This window comes from Hemiscyllium ocellatum, chromosome 6, assembly GCF_020745735.1.
Source record: "Hemiscyllium ocellatum isolate sHemOce1 chromosome 6, sHemOce1.pat.X.cur, whole genome shotgun sequence".
Lineage (NCBI taxonomy): Eukaryota > Metazoa > Chordata > Chondrichthyes > Orectolobiformes > Hemiscylliidae > Hemiscyllium > Hemiscyllium ocellatum.
Window position 1 is genome coordinate 103594147 of NC_083406.1, and position 18102 is coordinate 103612248.

An 18102-nucleotide genomic window follows, 5' to 3' on the forward strand; every position below is an offset into this window, starting at 1 on the left:
CCCTGTGCTATCAGTCTAGTCAAAAGGTGCAAAATAGTTGAAGAACTCTTTCATGTTTTGGTCAGCAGTAAAATTAGAAAATGTTGATTGACAGGAAGAAACTGTCAAGAAAAAGTCTTGTTTGAGAATATTGAGCTGACCCTAACCAGACCACATTATAATGTCTCTTAACAAGCTGTAGTACAAAGTTTCAAAATGTGTGAACTTCCAAAATGCTTGTTGATTTAATTATTCCGTGTTGTCCCTTTGCTCAAAATGTTTTGACTGAATGTAGTTATTTAGTTTACTAATGAAGTGAAGTTTCCATGTCAGGTTGATCAACTCCCATCCCAGTCTTGACAAAATTTTGATAGGTCATCTTGAGTCACCACTTTTCCAATGAGATCAAACTAATATCTTACAATTCCTTACAGTAAAGATTCCCAAGAGACATTATTATCTGGTTAAGGTTATCATCTTTCAAATGGCAGAGATCTTGTCGCCCTCTATTTTTAAAAGACGCTTTTACTTGACAGTTAGTCCTTGCTAATCAGCATTTTCCACTTCTGTTATTAAATGGAACATAGAGTTCTTCAATTGCTCAGCACCTCTGAACTGGAATGATTTCCCAGGGAGAGTGATCTGTGTTTCCAATGAGGTGGGGACATGTTTTGTATTGCAAGCACCTTTCCCTGTTAACGCAATGTTTTGTTGTTTTGCAGAAAAACTTTAACTTGGGGTTTTTTTTGACAGTTAAAGTAGGATACAGGCAGTCCCTTACTTACAAACATCTAACTTATGAGCACTTGTACTTACCAATGTGATCCCATTTTAATATTAAAAAAATGCAAATGTTTTCTCATACTTACAAATGACTATTTTACATTGTATTGTGTTGTGTTCCAACTTCTGTACAAATCAACTTATGGCCATACTCATGAATAGAAACCCATTGGTAATCTATGGACTGCCTTGTAGTCTGTCCAGTTTGTAATATTTATAGGGGGTGCATTTATTTTATTACTATTTGTCCCATAATGCATTGGATCATTTCTTCAGAGTTTTGGAATTCAGAAGATCATCAGGAGAATCAATTTTATTGTTGTATCCCTGTGACACCAGGATTATATAAAGACCAACCCCTGTGTCATTTCAACTTGACTGTTTCTGATATCAACTCTATCAGATTTCCCATGTGGTGATCTTGTGTACTGTAATTTTGTTCGGTCAGATACAGTGTGTCTGGTGTTCATCAGCTGCAAAATTAACAGATATTGGCAGCAACTTATCTGTAACAAGTCCCTGTAGAATAGTTGGAGTCCCATTAATGATCATGCCCTGAATAGGTGTGTTACTGAGCAAACTGATCAGAAAGATCCCAGGTTAGATCAGTCCTGGGATAGCCGATCTCAGTAGCTGTTTGAGGGCTTGTTACAATATTCCCGATTTGCTCTCTGTTGTCTGTGCTGGGAAGTGTAACTTGGGTGTTTGAGTGAGGAGTTCTCTGCTGTGACGTCACCAAGATTTAAATTATGGGAATGTGACATAAATATTAGATTGCTGATAACCCTCTCAGATACTTGAATCTGAAAAATTAGCGAAAAGTTAGAAATTGCTGGGCATAGAATAAAGGCTTTGATCTTGTCATCTATTATTTCAATTAAAACCTTCAAATGTCCAAAGCATATTCTAATCCAGGCCATTGTTTAATCTTTAATGTACTTAATGACTTACATCTTGTCTTAAGTGTTAAATCTGTAATCTCCATCACCACGGAATCCTTCTTTATCAGTATGGTAGCAAGTTGACAATGACAACCTTCGCTAAATGCAAACAGCTCTAGAATTTATCCAAATGCCAGCCATTTATTCACATGCAACATATTCCAAAAAGAAATTCACTATGGCTTTCCTTTCCCCTCTCGATGTTGCTTGTATGTTTTTGGAAACCAACTTGCAATTTTTCTAAGGTATCCGCAATTCTCATGGTAGAAATCTCCCAAAAACACTCGAAACATTTAACTTTGGAGTAAAGTGACAGAATGGAATTGGAGTGAAAGAGGATTAATTTGAAGGAGTTAAGAAATGTTACATTCTAATTTTCTTGCAAATGCAGTTTTTAATGTGTAAAATTAATTAAGTAATGAGTATGCAGGTGTTCCAGTATATGTTGTAATAGTTACTAATTGATTTGTTTATACTTAACAACTAAAACTTTGTGGTGTATTTTTTGCTTCCCAAAGGATAAAGATTTTATGAAGCCTTTACTTCACAAAATGCACGTTAATCCTCCTGCAGAAGTTTCAACATCTCTAAAAGTTTACCAAGGTCATTCATTAGACAAAGCTTACCTGGGAGAGGACTTCTTCTGGGGCATCACTCCTCTTGCTGGTGACTATATACTTGTCAGGTTCGACAAACCGCTGAATATAGATAGGTAAGGACAATGATTTACAACGGTGACGTCTTCCTACAGGAAAGTTGTTACTGTGATGTTTTGATAGAGCAATGAAATATTGAAAGCTTCATAATCAGCAATGGCTTCTTCCATCTGTTAGAATGTTGTAATGACTTCACAGTACTAGGTTCACAGAAGGCAAGAGCCGCAGAACACAAAGTAAACACCGGTGAGCAGGTTATTGATGAGTAAGTGACGTTTGATAGCACGGTCAACAGCACTTTCCATTAATTTTGATGATCTAGAGTAGACAGAGCGGTAATTGGTCAGGTTGAATTTGTCCTGGCTGTTTGTGGACTCAACCTACCTGGACAATTTTCCACATCGCCAGGCAGTTGGCATTGTTGTAACTGTACTGGAATAGCCTGCTTAGGGACACAGCTACTTTTAGAACACAAGTCTCCATTACTAAAACTGAAATCTGGTTTGGGCCCACAGCCTTTGCTGCATCCAGTGCATTCAGCTATTCATCTAGACAAGTTTCGAGTGGTGCTGGAAAAGCACAGCCAGTCAGGCAGCATCCAAGGAGCAGGAAAATCAACGTTTTGGGCAAAAGTCCTTCATCAGGACCCCCACCCCCACCCCCTTGTCTGTGGGTTCAATGATGAGCTTGGGGTTAAAGTGGAGGGCTCTGCGTTGAGAGGCTGGAAAGTTGGAGTGGACAGATTGAGGTGATCAATGTCACAGCAACAGTTAGAAATGAAGAGGTCAAGGGCAGGTAACAGGCCAGCACGGAGTGTCTAGGTGGATGGGGTGTGTTGAAGGTGAGTGAAGGGGTCCTTGGTGGGTATGAGAACCTTGATTGAAAAAGTGGGCTTGGAGGTGGAGGCGGTGAAAGAAATGTTCAAGGACGTATCACTTGTCAAACTCACTAACCTGGGAGTGTAGTGGGATAAAGGTGAGATGAAGGCAGTCCTCACTTTCTCCAAGAAAGCGGCAGAAGAGCTTCCACCTTTGCTCCCTCAGACAAACATTATGTGAATGTGGAAGATCACCAAGGTGCCAACATTCCTAGAGTGTTGGCTGTCTTGAACCAATGGCCATTCATTGACTAGTAACGTGAGCTAAACAGATCATTACTGCATCCTAAAGACATGCTCTTTGGCCGGCCTGCTATTGGCATGAGATTAACAGGTCACCCATGTCTGTGATACAATGTCTGCAAACAAGACCTCAGGTTGACAGGGATCAGAGTCGATGCATGGAAAGTCTGTGCTGCTGACAGGACTGCCTAGAGATGAGCAGTCCAGCAGGGGGTGATAAAGGATAAAGAAAATTACAGCACATGAACAGGCCTTTCGGCCCTCCAAGCCTGCACCGATCCAGATGCTCTATCTAAATCTATTTTCTAAAGATCTGTATCCCTCTGTTTCCTATCCACTCATACATCTTAAATGACGCTATCGTGTCTGTCTCTGCCACATCTGCTGGCAACCCATTCCAGGCACCTACCACCCTCTGCTTAAAGAACTTTACACTCCTATCTCCCTTAAACTTTTCCCCTCTCACCCTGAACTCTCGACCCCTAGTAATTGAGACCCCACTCTGGGGAAAAAGCTTCTTGCTGTCCACCCTGTCTCTACCTCATGATTTTGCAGACCTCAATCAGGACCCCCTCAACCTCTGAGTTTCTAATGAAAATAATCCCAATCTACTCAATCTCTCCTCATAGCTAGGCATCACCCTCCATACCAGGCACCATCCTGGTGAATCTCCTCTGCACCCTCTTTAAAGCATCCACATCCTTTTGGTAATGTGGTGACCAGAACTGTACACCGTATTCCAAATCTGGCTGAACCAACGTCAACATTTGTACAACTCTTGTACTAAATACCCGCCCGATGAAGGAAAGCATGCTGTATGCTTTCTTGACCACTCTACTAATCTGCGTTGCCACCTTTAGGGTACAATGGACCTAAACACCCAGAGCTCTCTGTACATCAATTTTCCCCAAGGCTTTTCCATTTACCGTACAGTTCGTTTTTGAAATGGATCTTCCAAAATGAATCACCTCTCACTTGTCCAGATTGAACTCCATCTGCCATTTCTCCAATCTATCTGTATTCTGCTGCATTCTGTCACAGTCCCCTTCACTATTTGCCGCTCCACTAATCTTAGTGTCATCTGCAAACTTGCTCATTAGACTGTCTATACCTTCCTCCAAACAACAGTGGTCTCAACACAGATCCCTGTGGAACACCACTGGTCCCAGTTCTTCATTTTGAGAAACTCCTTTCCACTACTACATGCTGTGTCCTGCTGCCCAGCCAGTTCTTTATCCATCTAGCTAGTAGACCCTGGACCCCATGCAACTTCACTTTCTCCATCAATCTACCGCAGGGAACCTTATCATACACCATACTGAAGTCCATATATATGATATCTATGGCCCTTCCTTCATCAATCAACTTTGTCACTTCCTCAAAGAATTTTATTAAGTTGGTAAGACATGACCTTCCCTGCACAAAATCATGTTACCTATCAACGATAAGCCCATTTTCTTCCAAATGTAAATAATCCTATTCCTTAGTATCTTCTCCAGCAGGTTCCCTACCACTGACGTCAGGCTCACTGATCTATAATTACCTGGATTATCCCTGCTACCTTTCTGAAACTTGGGGACAACATTTGCAATTCTCCAGTCCTCCAGGACCTCACCCGTGTTTAAGGATGCTACAAAGTTATCTGTTAAGGCTTCAACTATTTCCCCCCTCACTTCTCTCAGTAACCTGGAATAGATCATCTGATGCTGCCTGACCTGCTGTGCTTTTCCAGCAGCACACTCTCGACTCTAACCTCCAGAATCTGCAGTTCTCACTTTCACCTAGATCCCATCTGGATCTGGGGACTTGTCTACCTTAATGCCTTTTAGAATACCCAACACTTCCTCCCTCCTTTTGCCGACTTGACCTAGAGTAATCAAACATCTTATCCCTAAACTCAACATCCGTCATGTCCCTCTCCCCGGTGAATACCAATGCAAAGTACTTATTCAGAATCTCACCCATTTTCTCTGACTCCACATATAAGTTTCCTCCTTTGTCCTTGAGTGGGCCAACTCTTTCTCTGGTTACCCACTTGCTCTTTATGTACATAAAGACTAAAAGACTTTGAGATTTTCCTTTATACTTTTAATGGAATATTATAAAGCTGCCTCTAGTGCAGGTTTCACCTTCTCAGCACCTTTAGACAACTGACATAAGCCAAGAGGAGAGGCAGAAGAACTTCCACCTTTGCTCCCTCAAATGAATACTGTGTTGACTGTAAAAAAGCAAAAGACAAAAGATTTGACCATTTTGGAGAAGTTGAAGGGATGGAAAAAAAGCACATCAGTTACCCTTGAGCCAACACTATTGATTTGTCCCTCTCAAAGTGGCAGAACATCTTTTTGGCTTGGCAATGGCATCCCTTTAGTGGCCACTGCATAAAGGAACATGAAACAGTGAGCTTTACCTGTTGCTCAAACCTTTGAGATTCCTGCCCCTCAAGGTATTCTTGGATCGTCTGGGCACTTATCAGGAGCAAAGGTTATGCCTTAGGCCTGTTCATGAATTTGGACATTATACAGTGAGAAGTAATTTGATCAGTCCAGCCATTATCCTGCAGGGTGGCTTTGATGTGATCTATTCCAGCCTGAGGACAAATGGCTTTATGCCTATAAGACCAATCTTATCAAGCATGGAGCTGTCAGAATCCCAACCTGTGTGTAAGCTTGTAGTAAACAATTGTAAATTGGCCAGTCAGTTGTCTCCAACTGTCTTTTTGGCTTGACTACACACAGAAATGAGTAATGTGGCATGTGAATGCCGAAAGTGTGGTGATGGAGCTCTCTGCTCAAAACATCAACTTTCCTGCTCCTCGGATGCTGCCTGATCAGTTGTGCTTTTCCAGCACCACCTTTTTTGACTCTGATCTCCAGCATTTGCAGTCCCCACTTTCTCCCATATGCCCCATAGACTGGTGGATCAGAGAGGATTAGTATATCCCTTTAGCTGTTTGCAACAGGCAAGGTGCTGCCCATAACCAACTTTCCTATACTCAAAACGTAACATCCAATATTAGATGTGATTTCACAATTGAACGTTTACCAAATGATTCTGACTGTGTGGATAATTATGCTGACAACCAATTTAGGCTTGCCACTTGAGTCTGCAGTGTAATACACCTGTGCTAACCTATAAATGAACATGCAGTCCCCTGTTCTGTACAGACAAACAGAACACGTACTCACTGCATCCGTTTCAGCTCAGCAGAACAGGTGACAGCCATTCTCTGGTGCATTCCTCAAGCAATGCCTTGTCCAATCAGAGTCAACTTGCCTGGTTTAAAATTCTTACAATGCTTGGGAATTAACTGTCAGTCGTCATCTAATTGGTACATTCCCAAGGCAATCCTTCCACTCAGAGGTAACTTTGCAACCAATCAGCACTCTCCTCTCATGCAATACATACATTCCTTTCCCTTTACATTTGTTATTTGTTGCAAAATGCCTCGATGAATACAAGATAGAAGCTTGAACAAAACATGTCTTTAGCACCAATGGTTTAAAATGGTTGCAATTGAATCTACTCTGGGAATACACTTTTTAAATGCATGTCAAAATAAGCTGAAGATCAATAGTATTATTTTGGCTTTCTTTAAAGCTGTCTGCCAGTTGCCACTCTTAAATAATATTTTGATATTGATTTTGCAAAGTATATTTCTCTCTATCAATATATTACTCATTATAACTCTTGAGTAACTTTTCTGTTATCAAGTCACAACAGAAAATAGGCATTCAAATTTGTGTGATAAAATGAAAGTTTTGTGACAGACCAATGGGCTATTGATACCATCTTGCTAAATGGAAACACCAGTGGAAGAACGGAATTATTGACTGTGGGTGCATCAGAGCTCCAAATGCACAAAGCCAGCTAGCATCCCTATTTACTGACTACCCTCATTCCAGAGTTGAACAGTTTCCTGGGATTCCTCATTGCAGAGAGTTAGTGATCTTCTGTATTTTAAATTAAATTACACATTGACTTCTAAGAAGCACAAATTATGCATCTGATGGACAATTCAGTCAAGTTTTATTCTGACTACATATGTGCTTCCTTGTGTTTGAGATGATAATGTAAACTGTTATGGAAAGCAAAATGTTTTCTGCATCTCTCTCTAGCCTCTTGTGCTGATGCTTTTCAGTCCTATTCAATTGCCTTCTCTGTTTAAAGACCTTTTGAATGCAGAGCAGCACATCAGATTTAAAGGTTATGAAAGCATTGTAAGTGCTGACCTAGTTTCTGTTCCAGGTTTAATGAGATTTCTTCAGGGTACCTCGGCTTTGAAATCACAAATGGAATGAAATTCTGATTCAGACCAAGTATTGGCATGAAAATTTATTTAAATTTGTGTTGTGTATGGTGCTGTTTAATTCAGAGTGAATTCAGCTTATTCAAAATAAATGGAAATTGCCCACATACATCAAACATGAAGTATCTCTTTATTATAGCACTTGATATTTGTGACCTTGGTCAATGCTGCATAGTTTTACTGCAATTGTATTGTGTCACACTGCTTAATAGCCACACTCCTTAATGGTCAATGTTTTATGTTAAGAAGTGGTAGAGTGGAGTAATTTTGACATATGGATTGGTTACAGTGAAATGAGTGATTTTTTTTCTGCAAGTGAGTGATGACCCCAAGTCTGTACAATGTGCTTATCATGATGGAGACACAGTCAGCACAGTTGTTGGTGTGTGATGTAGAATGAGACCAACAGTCTGGGTTCAATTCCTGCACCAGTTATGACTGTTGGACAAAGCCTACCTCCTTGACTTGCCCCAGATTTGTGGAAATTTCCCCTTCAGGCTGTATGTGACCACTTGTCTGTCTCTAATGGAGAGAGCTGCCTATAGGCTTTTGTGGACTACAGCTAATTGCTCATTACTCATGTTTGAGTACTCAGTACAAAATAACCTTCTTAGGTACCATTCAGCTTAGTACTCGTGACAATAAAGTCTAAATCTACTCACAAGACAGCTATTTCCCCTTTCCTGCACAGTCACTCTCTGACTGAATGTTGCAACCTGTTCCTCAGGCTAGCACTGATTTTCTTTTTGAAATTTGCCCCCAATTAGGAGATTTATGTTTGCAAATCTAGAACGCTGAGAGCTGTAGTGGATGGCTGTTCTAGAATACCCACTTACCTCTCCCTGCTGGTTGGTTCTTCCTTCCAGTATCCCATGTGCAGTCTCACTGATAAGCAACTAATCTGAACAGTAATCAATCAAAAGAGAGAACACCAGTTTATCTTACTTGAAGGGAGGGTGATTTTTTTTTATCTGAAGAGGGAGTTAGGTCCCTGGCAATGCCAGTATTGGTTGTCAATCCCTATATGCTCTAGAACTAAATGGCTGGCTTAGCCATTTCAGAGAGAGACAGTCTGGAGTCACATGTAGTAAGCACAGCAGATTTCATTCCCTAAAGTACATTAGTTAACCAGGTAGATTTTTACAACAACCAATAGGAGTTTCATGGCATCATTAAAGGGTGGCACGGTGACTCAGTGGTTAGCACTGCTGCCTCACAGCCAGGGTCCCGGGTACAATTCCAGCCTCGGGCAACTGTCTGTGTGGAGTTTGCACATTCTCCCCGTGTCTGCACAGGTTTCTTCCAGATGCTCTGGTTTCCTCCCACAGTCCAAAGGTGCTAAATTGTTCATAGTGTTAGGTACATTAGTCAGAGGGAAATGGGTCTGGGTCGGTGTGGATTTGTTGGGCTGAAGGGCCTGTTTCCACACTGTAGGGAATCTAATTACTAAGACTAGCTTCAGATACCTGATTTATTAATTGAATTTAAATTCCACCAGCCACTGGGGCATTATTTTAACCCTTGTCCCTTAGACCGTTAGCCTGGGTCTCTGGATTATTTGAAGACTGCCAGCACAACATGCCAATGTAATGTTAGTAGTGGTGGTTACAGAGGCAAGTAGCATATTAAGGCGCATGAATGATTTTAACCACTACATTTGCTGTCTGGTTTCAGGTACCTGTTTCACACTGGGAATACAGAACATCCTGGAGACCTGCTGTTGAATACAAGTGTTGAGGTTTTGCCTTACAAGGTAAAGAACATCTTTAAGGAATTCCCCTCAACCCCTTACAACTGTGTCCAGTTTAAAAGCAGCCAGCATTTGTTATGTGATAAAGAATAAATGAATTATTTGTATAACAAAGTTATCTGGCTTGTGCCAAAAAGAACAAAAGTTGAAATTGGTTTGTCTGTTCAATTCAATTCACAACAACATTTGGAAAACCATCTTGGTATACTTTTGATCAACTTTTTGCTCAAACTACAGCAATGGTGACATGGCTTTTGTCAGCAAATCATATTTTGGTCGCTTCCCCCTACTTCCACGGAATGTTTTTTTCCTTTGACTTTGATCTACAACATTTGTCTGCCTTGGAAATCCAGATCCCTACCTTCTGTCAAGACCAGCACCAAGTGACTCCCTGGGATACTCTACTTCCTATCCTCCCCCAGTCTCTGCACTGAGCAAATCCTTATTCTCAGTGATTTCCATCACTATCTCAATTGATCTTGTCCTTACCACTGGTCCTCCTCTATTCTCTTAAATCATTCCCTCCATGTTAACTCTTAACTGTATTCCTACCAATCAAGATTCCCATCTTCTAATGCCTGTCTGCTCCTATATTGGTATTGATCAGTGATGAAACTACTTTCTTTGTGTTCCTCATCACTTGCATCCTCCTACCCTCTTCAAATACTATTTCTCCATCTTTTCCTGGACAAAATCTGTACCGCAACAGTTCTCTATCCCCAAAACCCATCACTCTATTTACAAATTCTCCAAATACCTAGTCATAAAGTCATACAGCATGGAAACAGATCCTTCGGCCCAATTCATCCATGGTTTCCTAAACTGAACATTCCATTTGCCAAAGAATACTTCTGCCACTCTCAGCTTGCTCTTGCCCCACTTTCTGAAGCCTCCCCTCACCTGGTGGATTCTCCAGAATTGACCACTTCTTCCCTTCCTCAAATTCAACGTATGCAGTTGTTTTAATAATATTGCACATCTGATAAATTACACAGTCAAGCAGCAAATCCCACTGGAGGATGTTGTCAGTCGTCTGTTCTGCCAAATACTCAAGGATCAAGCTGAAGAGCAAAGGCAACAAGTTGGCTCCCTTTCTTCAGTGCCAACTGTTTCCTTTCAATTTGTTTTGCCTCTGCTATTTACCCACAAGCTTTTGCTTCCAACAATTCCATGGAAATTCAAAATCCATTTTTTACTACAATTGAGAAATATGTGCAGCTGCCTCTGCTAACTCTACAGCCATATTTTCCTGTCTTATCTCTTAGCTTCCTTCTTGCCCTTTCTGAGTTCATCTTGCCTTATTGGGCCACCATTTCTTTCAATTAAAAGTTGTTAAGACTTAAGTCCTTGTATTTGGTCACATACTTCAGACTCTCGCTGCCAATTCCTGTCCTTACGCAGGTCTCACATCAAATTGACTGCACAGCTATTTATGATGCAGAATGATGCCAACAGCAGAGATTCAATTCACAAAACTTCTGAGGCCACCATGAAGGCCCCACCTTCCTCATCTTGCCCCTCGCTTGAGACATGGTGACGCTCAGGTTAGACCACCACCATTCATGTCTCTCTAATATGAGAGCAGCTGTTTGGTCCTCTGGGGTGATGATGATTTTAGCTTATCTTTTTCCTCACACTGATTAAAATCACCCGGCTCAGCCCCGTCTCTCTGTCTCTATAACCTCTTCCAGTCCTACAACTCTCTGAAGGCTTTCTATTCTTCTAGTTCTTTTAGTTTTGCTTCCTGTTTCCTTTCACATCATTTATCTCTGCATCATCATCCACTTAAGCTCTATGTTCTGAATTTCCTCCCTTAATCTTTTCCTCTTCTGCCCTCCACTTTTAGTTGGTCCTCTTAAGATTTGTTTTGGTTCAGCACTCACTTTTTGTCTGATTCTGATCCATGAATTGTTGCTTCTTAAAAAACTTGCTCTTATATAGTACTGTCAATTTTATGGTGTAATTAATTAGAATGATTACTATTTCTCAATGGAAAATCTTGATGTAACACCTAACATTTTTATGTATTTTAAATGTGAGACATGTGTGCAGTCAAAGCAACTATATAAGTGCTCTATAGTTCATATCCTGTTTTGACTAACAAGTCCTATGAATAATTAGTAAAGACAATGTGCCAATTTGGAGGTGTGCATTTTACAGCCACCTTTCTGTGTATTAGTCACATCAGGTATACATCATACTGTGTTTATTGCTGTGTCCTGAGCAAAACTTTGTATGCACTGATAACAATTTAGAACATTTAATTTACACCTTTATTGCACTCATTAACTATTATGGGGCAATTTCAAATTCTAAATAATAATTCCTTAACAGTGATGAAATAGAGTGTGGGGCATAGCAATGATGTAAATAGTTTGTATCAGTTTTTCCAAATGATTGTGAACATGAAGAATGCATATGAATGAATAATTGGTGGAGATGAAAGTAGAAAGGGAATTGGAGCTGAACCATTTAGAAGAATTCAAGCAAGATAAATTACCGAGCCTGAGTAGCTTGTATCATTGGCTATTAAAGGAAATTGGAGAGAATTTGATCATGATTCTTCAATACTCTACTTCAATATGCAGACTGTGCAATTGGACTGGAGGGTAGCCAATATAACAACATCAAGAAGGATAAATTGGCTAACAAAACCAATTACTATAATGCCATTTATACACACTTATGAGAATGCATGTTTTGGGGGATAGAATTGGTGCACATTTAGAAAAGCTATGTTTAATTAAGATCATCCAGCATGAATTTATGTTTGACAATTTTGAATGTTTTTGAAAAAGCAAATACTTGTTTAGATGAAGTACATGGATCATATTAACCTACATTGATTTTGCAAAAAGAGTTTAAAAAGAGGTTTTGCAAGAGTCTTGTTCAAGAAGAAACAAACACCTTGCCAAGCTAGTCTCAGTCTTAATCTGCATTGAGAGATGCAATGCAAATTAGTCAGATACACAGATAAATGAACTGGAGGAAAGCAGTGGAGACTGATGAAGCAGCCAAAAAAAAATTTATATGCTGGTGCCAGGCCATGTCTTCCAGACTTCCTGAAGCATTTCACAATCAAATAAGTATTTTTGGAGGGTAGTCACTGTTCGAATTTAGAAAAACATGGTAGTTAATTTGTACACAGCAAAGTTCCACAAACCGAAATGATATTTGACTGTTAACCAAACAAAGTTATTCACTTTGATAGCAAAAGCAGGAAATCAAATTATTATCTGAATGGCGATAGATTGGGAAAGGGGAAGATGCCATGTGACCTGGGTGTCCTGGTACACCAGTTGCTGAAGGTAAGCGTGCATGTGCATCAGGTGGAGATAAAGAGCATTGGTAGGTTGAAGGTGCAGACTGCAGATGCTGGAGATCAGAGTCGAGAATGTGGTACTGGAAAAGCAAGCAGGTCAGGACTCATCTGAGGAGCAGGAGAATCGATGTTTTGCGCATAAGCCCTTCATCAGGAATGAGGTGACCCTCATAACAAAGGAGATGAAGGTGGGTACTGCAGATGCTGGAGATCAGAGTCCAGATTAGAGTGGTGCTGGAAAAGCACTGCAGGTCAGGCAGCATCCGAGGAGCAGGAAAATCAACGTTTCGGGCAAAATCCTTCATCAGGTTTTTGCCCAAAACGTCGATTTTCCTGTTCCTCGGATGCTGCCTGACCTGCTGTGCTTTTCCAGCACCACTCTAATTTGGACTCATAACAAAGGATTTGAGTCCAGGAGCAGGAGCGTCTTGCTGCAATTATACAGGGCTTTGGTGAGACCACACCTGGAGTATTGTGTGCAGTTTTGGTCTCTGTTTCTGAGGAAACATGCTCTGGTTTGGAGGTTTATCAGACTGATTCCTGGGATGGCTCGAATGATGTATGAAGGGAGATTGGATTGGTTAGGACTATATTGAATAGAATTCAGAACAGAATGAGGTCGGATCTCTGAGAAACCTATAAGATTCTAACAGGCCTGCACAGTGTAAATGCAGGATGGATGTTCGTGATGAATGGGGAGTCCGGAACCAGCGGGGTCATAGTCTAATGATACAGGGTTGACCATGAGTCAGATGAGAAATCACTTCATTGCATGTTTTCAAGAAGGAGGTAGATAGAAGAAACACTGAGCTGAAAATGTGTTCCTGGAAAAGCGCAGCAGGTCAGGCAGCATCCAAGGAACAGGAAATTCAACGTTTCTGGCATAAGCCCTTCTTCAGGAATCGGGATGCTGCCTGACCGGATTCCTGAAGAAGGGTTTATGCCCGAAACGTCGAATTTCCTGTTCCTTGGATGCTGCCTGACCTGCTGCGCTTTTCCAGCAACACATTTTCAGCTCTGATCTCCAGCATCTGCAGACCTCACTTTCTCCTAGAAGAAGCACAGGGATTTGAGTGTACATTGCACAGATTATTGAAGGTGGCAGCACTGGCAAAGAAAGAAGTTAATAAAGCATAACATTTCTCTGCTTTATTGATAGGGGAATGGGTGCAAGATCGGGGGGGGGGGGGGGGTGATGTTAAACCTGTACAAGACACTTGTTAGGCCGCAGCTGGAGTATTGTGTAAAGTCATGAACGTCACATTAAAGGACGGATGTGAAAGCATTGGAGAGAGCGCTGAAGCAATTTACAAGAATGGTTCCTGGAACGAAACAATTCAGTTATGAGGGAAGATTGAAGAAGTGGGACTGTTCTCTTTAGAGAGAAAAGACTGAAAGAAGGTTTGATAGAGGTTTTCAAGATCATGCGGGGGCTGGATAGAGTAGATGGGGTGCATCTGGTCCCATTCGTCAAAGAAATAAGGAGGAGAGGGCATAGATTCGAAGTGATGGATGACGTGAGAAAAATCTTTTTCACACAAAGAGTAGTTAGTGTATAGAACACATTGCCTGGAAATGTGGTGGAAGCAGGTTCAATTCAAGAGATGATTGGATGATTATTTGGTTTCATATTGTGAATACTTCAGTGAACGAGTGGGTTATACAACACTCGACAATGTTGCAATTAGACTAACATTTCATTCCAGGTTTTTTTTTATTGAATTCAAATTTCACCATCTGCTACAATGAGATTCAAACCTGATTCCCCCCCACTGCCATCCTTCCAGGTTGTAAATCTGCTGCCCTTATTGGTCTGGCCTGCATGTGACACCACACCCATAACAATGTGGTTGACTCTTAATTGCCTTCTGGGATTAGCAATAAATGCTGGTCTAGCTAGAGATGCCCACATCCCATGAAGGAATTTTAAAAAGCTCAGTGGAGAAACACAGGCATGTCAGATACTTTGGATGTCTCTAACAGAAAGCTGTATGTAACACCATTTTCTGCAGTTAAATGGATTTCTTACTTGTTAAAGCTAAGCTTCCATCAACAAATTTACTTTTAGCTTTTACAAAACAAATCATAGACAATTGTGATGATTTTTTTTGATTTGCTGATTTGATTTTTATTTTTGTGGTTGCACATTTTTTTTCTGCTGTAATTGGCAAATGTTATTGGATCATTTTACTCGTTAATTTTGTTTTTAGGATTCAGGGTCTGACTTCCTTCAGGAGACCAAAGAATCAAGATACAAGCGCACTGAAGATGGATTTTTCAGAATAGGTATGATTTGAAACTTCTTCCAGGTGACCTTTACCATCACGGTGATGACAAGAACAAAATCTAGTTTCTATCCATCCTCTGCACTAAATACCCTTTATCTTTTCACAATAGATATTTCAAAAATATCTTAAGTGCTGACGCATGGGGAGTGAACAGCAGATGGTTATCCAGTATTTTCTATCCACAGAAACCTGAGTTGACACTCTGTAACTGATGTTCCCCACCATAGAACGTAACTTGAAATTAATTCTCAGCTGATCTCCAGGTGGAGTGAGAGTTTCCTCCTAGGTATCCTCTTATAGCTTCCTATAACTTTGTCTGTGACACAATCGAGCTTTCCTTCCTGTGGCTAGCCCAATAGCAGTGCAGACACAACCCTCTGTTGGTGTGAATGTTAAATTTCATGTGTTAAATACACTAAAGGGTCCCGATTCCTGCAATTAAAATGTTATGTATTAATTTGGCATGACTGAAGTTCAATTGTTCTCCTATACTATGGGATAAACATGCAAGTAATAACAAATTGATGACAACCTTACACAAATAAATTAAAATCTTGTGTTTAAATCATGCTTTTCATGACCATCTGTAAGTTTTAAAAGGGGATTTGTATAATGAGACTTTTTGATTGCATGGGCCATTTTAAAAGGTTCACATTAATCTTTTCAAACAATGCAATTTAAATATTCCCAGTTTGACAGAGAAGTAACATCAGGTGTTGCGAGTTGGTTTAGTTCAGTTGGCCAGATACTGTTTTGCACTTCACAGTGATGCCAACAATGTGGGTTCAGCTCCTAGACTGGCTGATGATACCATGAAGGCCATTTCTAATCACCCTCTCCCCTTGTCTGAGGTGTGGTGACCCTCAGATTAAACTAAGACCAGTTGGCTCTCTCTGATAAGAGAGCAACCTTGTAGTCTGGTAGGACCACGACAACTTTACTTTGGGGGTCAGCTCAGGTGGCTAGACAGTTTGCTAGGATTGCAGATTGAATGGCTGAAGTTACCTTGAAGGACTGTCCTTTTCAACCTTTCCCCTCATCTGAGCTGTGGTGACCTTCAGGTTAAATACCACTCTCTCTCTCTCTCACTCTCACTCTCTCACTCTCACTCTCTCACTCTCACTCTCACTCTCACTCTCACTCTCACTCTCACTCTCACTCTCACTCTCACTCTCACTCTCACACACACACACACACACACACACACACACAAGAGTAGCCCTATGGTCTGGTAAGACTATGTCGACTTCACCATTACCAATACGTAAGCCTACCATATTGAGTTGACTAACAATATTAGTGTATTTGAATATTTGTAATCTAACCATTAAATCTGTATAAGTGCCAAGTGAAAAGCACAAAGTTACACTTCCCAATGATACAAGTTTGATATCCCCCTGTTGGCACAGGTGCATTTCATTGCCCCCATATCAGGCCCATTCAGGTAGGGACATAAACTCTTCATCATTTGAAGTTAAACATAACCATAAGAGAGAGCATTAAGGAAAATGGTGTAGCTCAATTGCCTGAGGACTTAATGAAATTAAGGGTAGATATCAATTCTTTCAATCAATTTTGCGCGAAGAAACCCTCGTAACATTTGAGAAGTATTTAGATATGCACTTGAGATGCTGACAAGGCTATGGGCCAAGTACTGGAAAATGGAATTAGAATAATCAATGGGCCAATGTACTGTTGACATATATGACTCTAATTTTAATACAGTGCAAGAACACAGTGAGAAAATAAGGAAAGAGATGCTAGAAGTCAGAACACAGAACCATTGGTCAGCTTTAACGTTCAATGACAAGATCCCAGTTTGGATCAAGATGGTCTGGTTGCAGTTCAGTTATTTATCATGGCCTCTGGTGTGTTTCCGCCATCCACAAGGTACAAGTCAGGAATTTAATAGAATACTCTCCTCTTGCCTAGAATGGGCAATTCCAATAACGCTCAAAGCTTAATACCATCCAGCACAAAGCAGCCCACTTGATTAGCACCATGTTTAGTACTCACTCCCTTCAGCATTGACACACAGTGGCCTCTATGTGTACCATCAACCAGGTGCACTGCAGTATCTCACCACAGTTCCTTAGACAGCACCTTCCAAACCTGCAATTCCTAGAAAGGCAGGGGCAGCAGACACATGGAACACCATCACTTGAAAATTCCCCTCCAACCCACTAACCATCCTACCTTGGAAACATACCTCCATTCTTTCATAGTAACTGGGTCAAAATCCTGGAACTACATCCCAAACAGCACTCCCTAGTTGTGAGTGTCCTTAAATCCCAAGGACTGAGGCAGCCCACCACCTTCTCCAGTTGAAGTAGCAATGGACAAGAAATCCCTGCCCACCACTTGTGTCCCATGAATGAATATATTTTTCTAAATTTAAAAAAAAAGGTTGGTCTGGTCATTGCAGTTCTGTTTCTTAGAATAATGCTAAAGAATCTAAAGCAATACCTCCTCCCATGTGGAGTGTACTGCTGGTCGTTTAGTGACAATTTTACTGAGGGATTAATATGTTGCTAATATATTTCATCCTCTGCTCCAGGAGATGTAAGTGAACCTGAGTTTTGCAACTTGTAGCTTTAAAATTTAGGTCACTTTAGTATGGATATTTTCAGGGGCTATTTACAAACAACCACACTGCTAGTTTAACAAAGGATTATATTTCTGACCTTGTACATTATCCCTGAAAAGTGGTTAGATTTTTAACAATAACCTTTAGTTAAGGGAGGGTGTGTTAATCCAAAAGGGGCTATGGAACAAGGTTTCAGGCACCTTGTTTCATACATTTGTGCAGAAATTTCTGAAGAGTTGTTCTAGACTCAAAATATTAACTCTCTTTCTCCACTCGTTGCTGAGTTTCTCCAGTATTCTATGTATTTGTTTCAGCATCCGTAGTATTTTGCCTTTATTCAAGAAATGATCTGATTTGAGGCCAGTGA

At 40.6% G+C, this 18102-nt stretch overlaps 1 protein-coding gene across 1 annotated transcript in view; it reads left to right on the plus strand.

Moving 5' to 3' along the window:
• mgat4a (alpha-1,3-mannosyl-glycoprotein 4-beta-N-acetylglucosaminyltransferase A) overlaps positions 1-18102 on the plus strand; it is a 270750-nt gene that overhangs the window by 239160 nt on the left and 13488 nt on the right. Inside the window, exons 11-13 of the mRNA XM_060826225.1 lie at positions 2222-2415; positions 9463-9541; positions 15071-15146. Coding sequence (XP_060682208.1) covers positions 2222-2415; positions 9463-9541; positions 15071-15146 — 349 coding nt within the window. The remainder of the gene's footprint in view (positions 1-2221; positions 2416-9462; positions 9542-15070; positions 15147-18102) is intronic.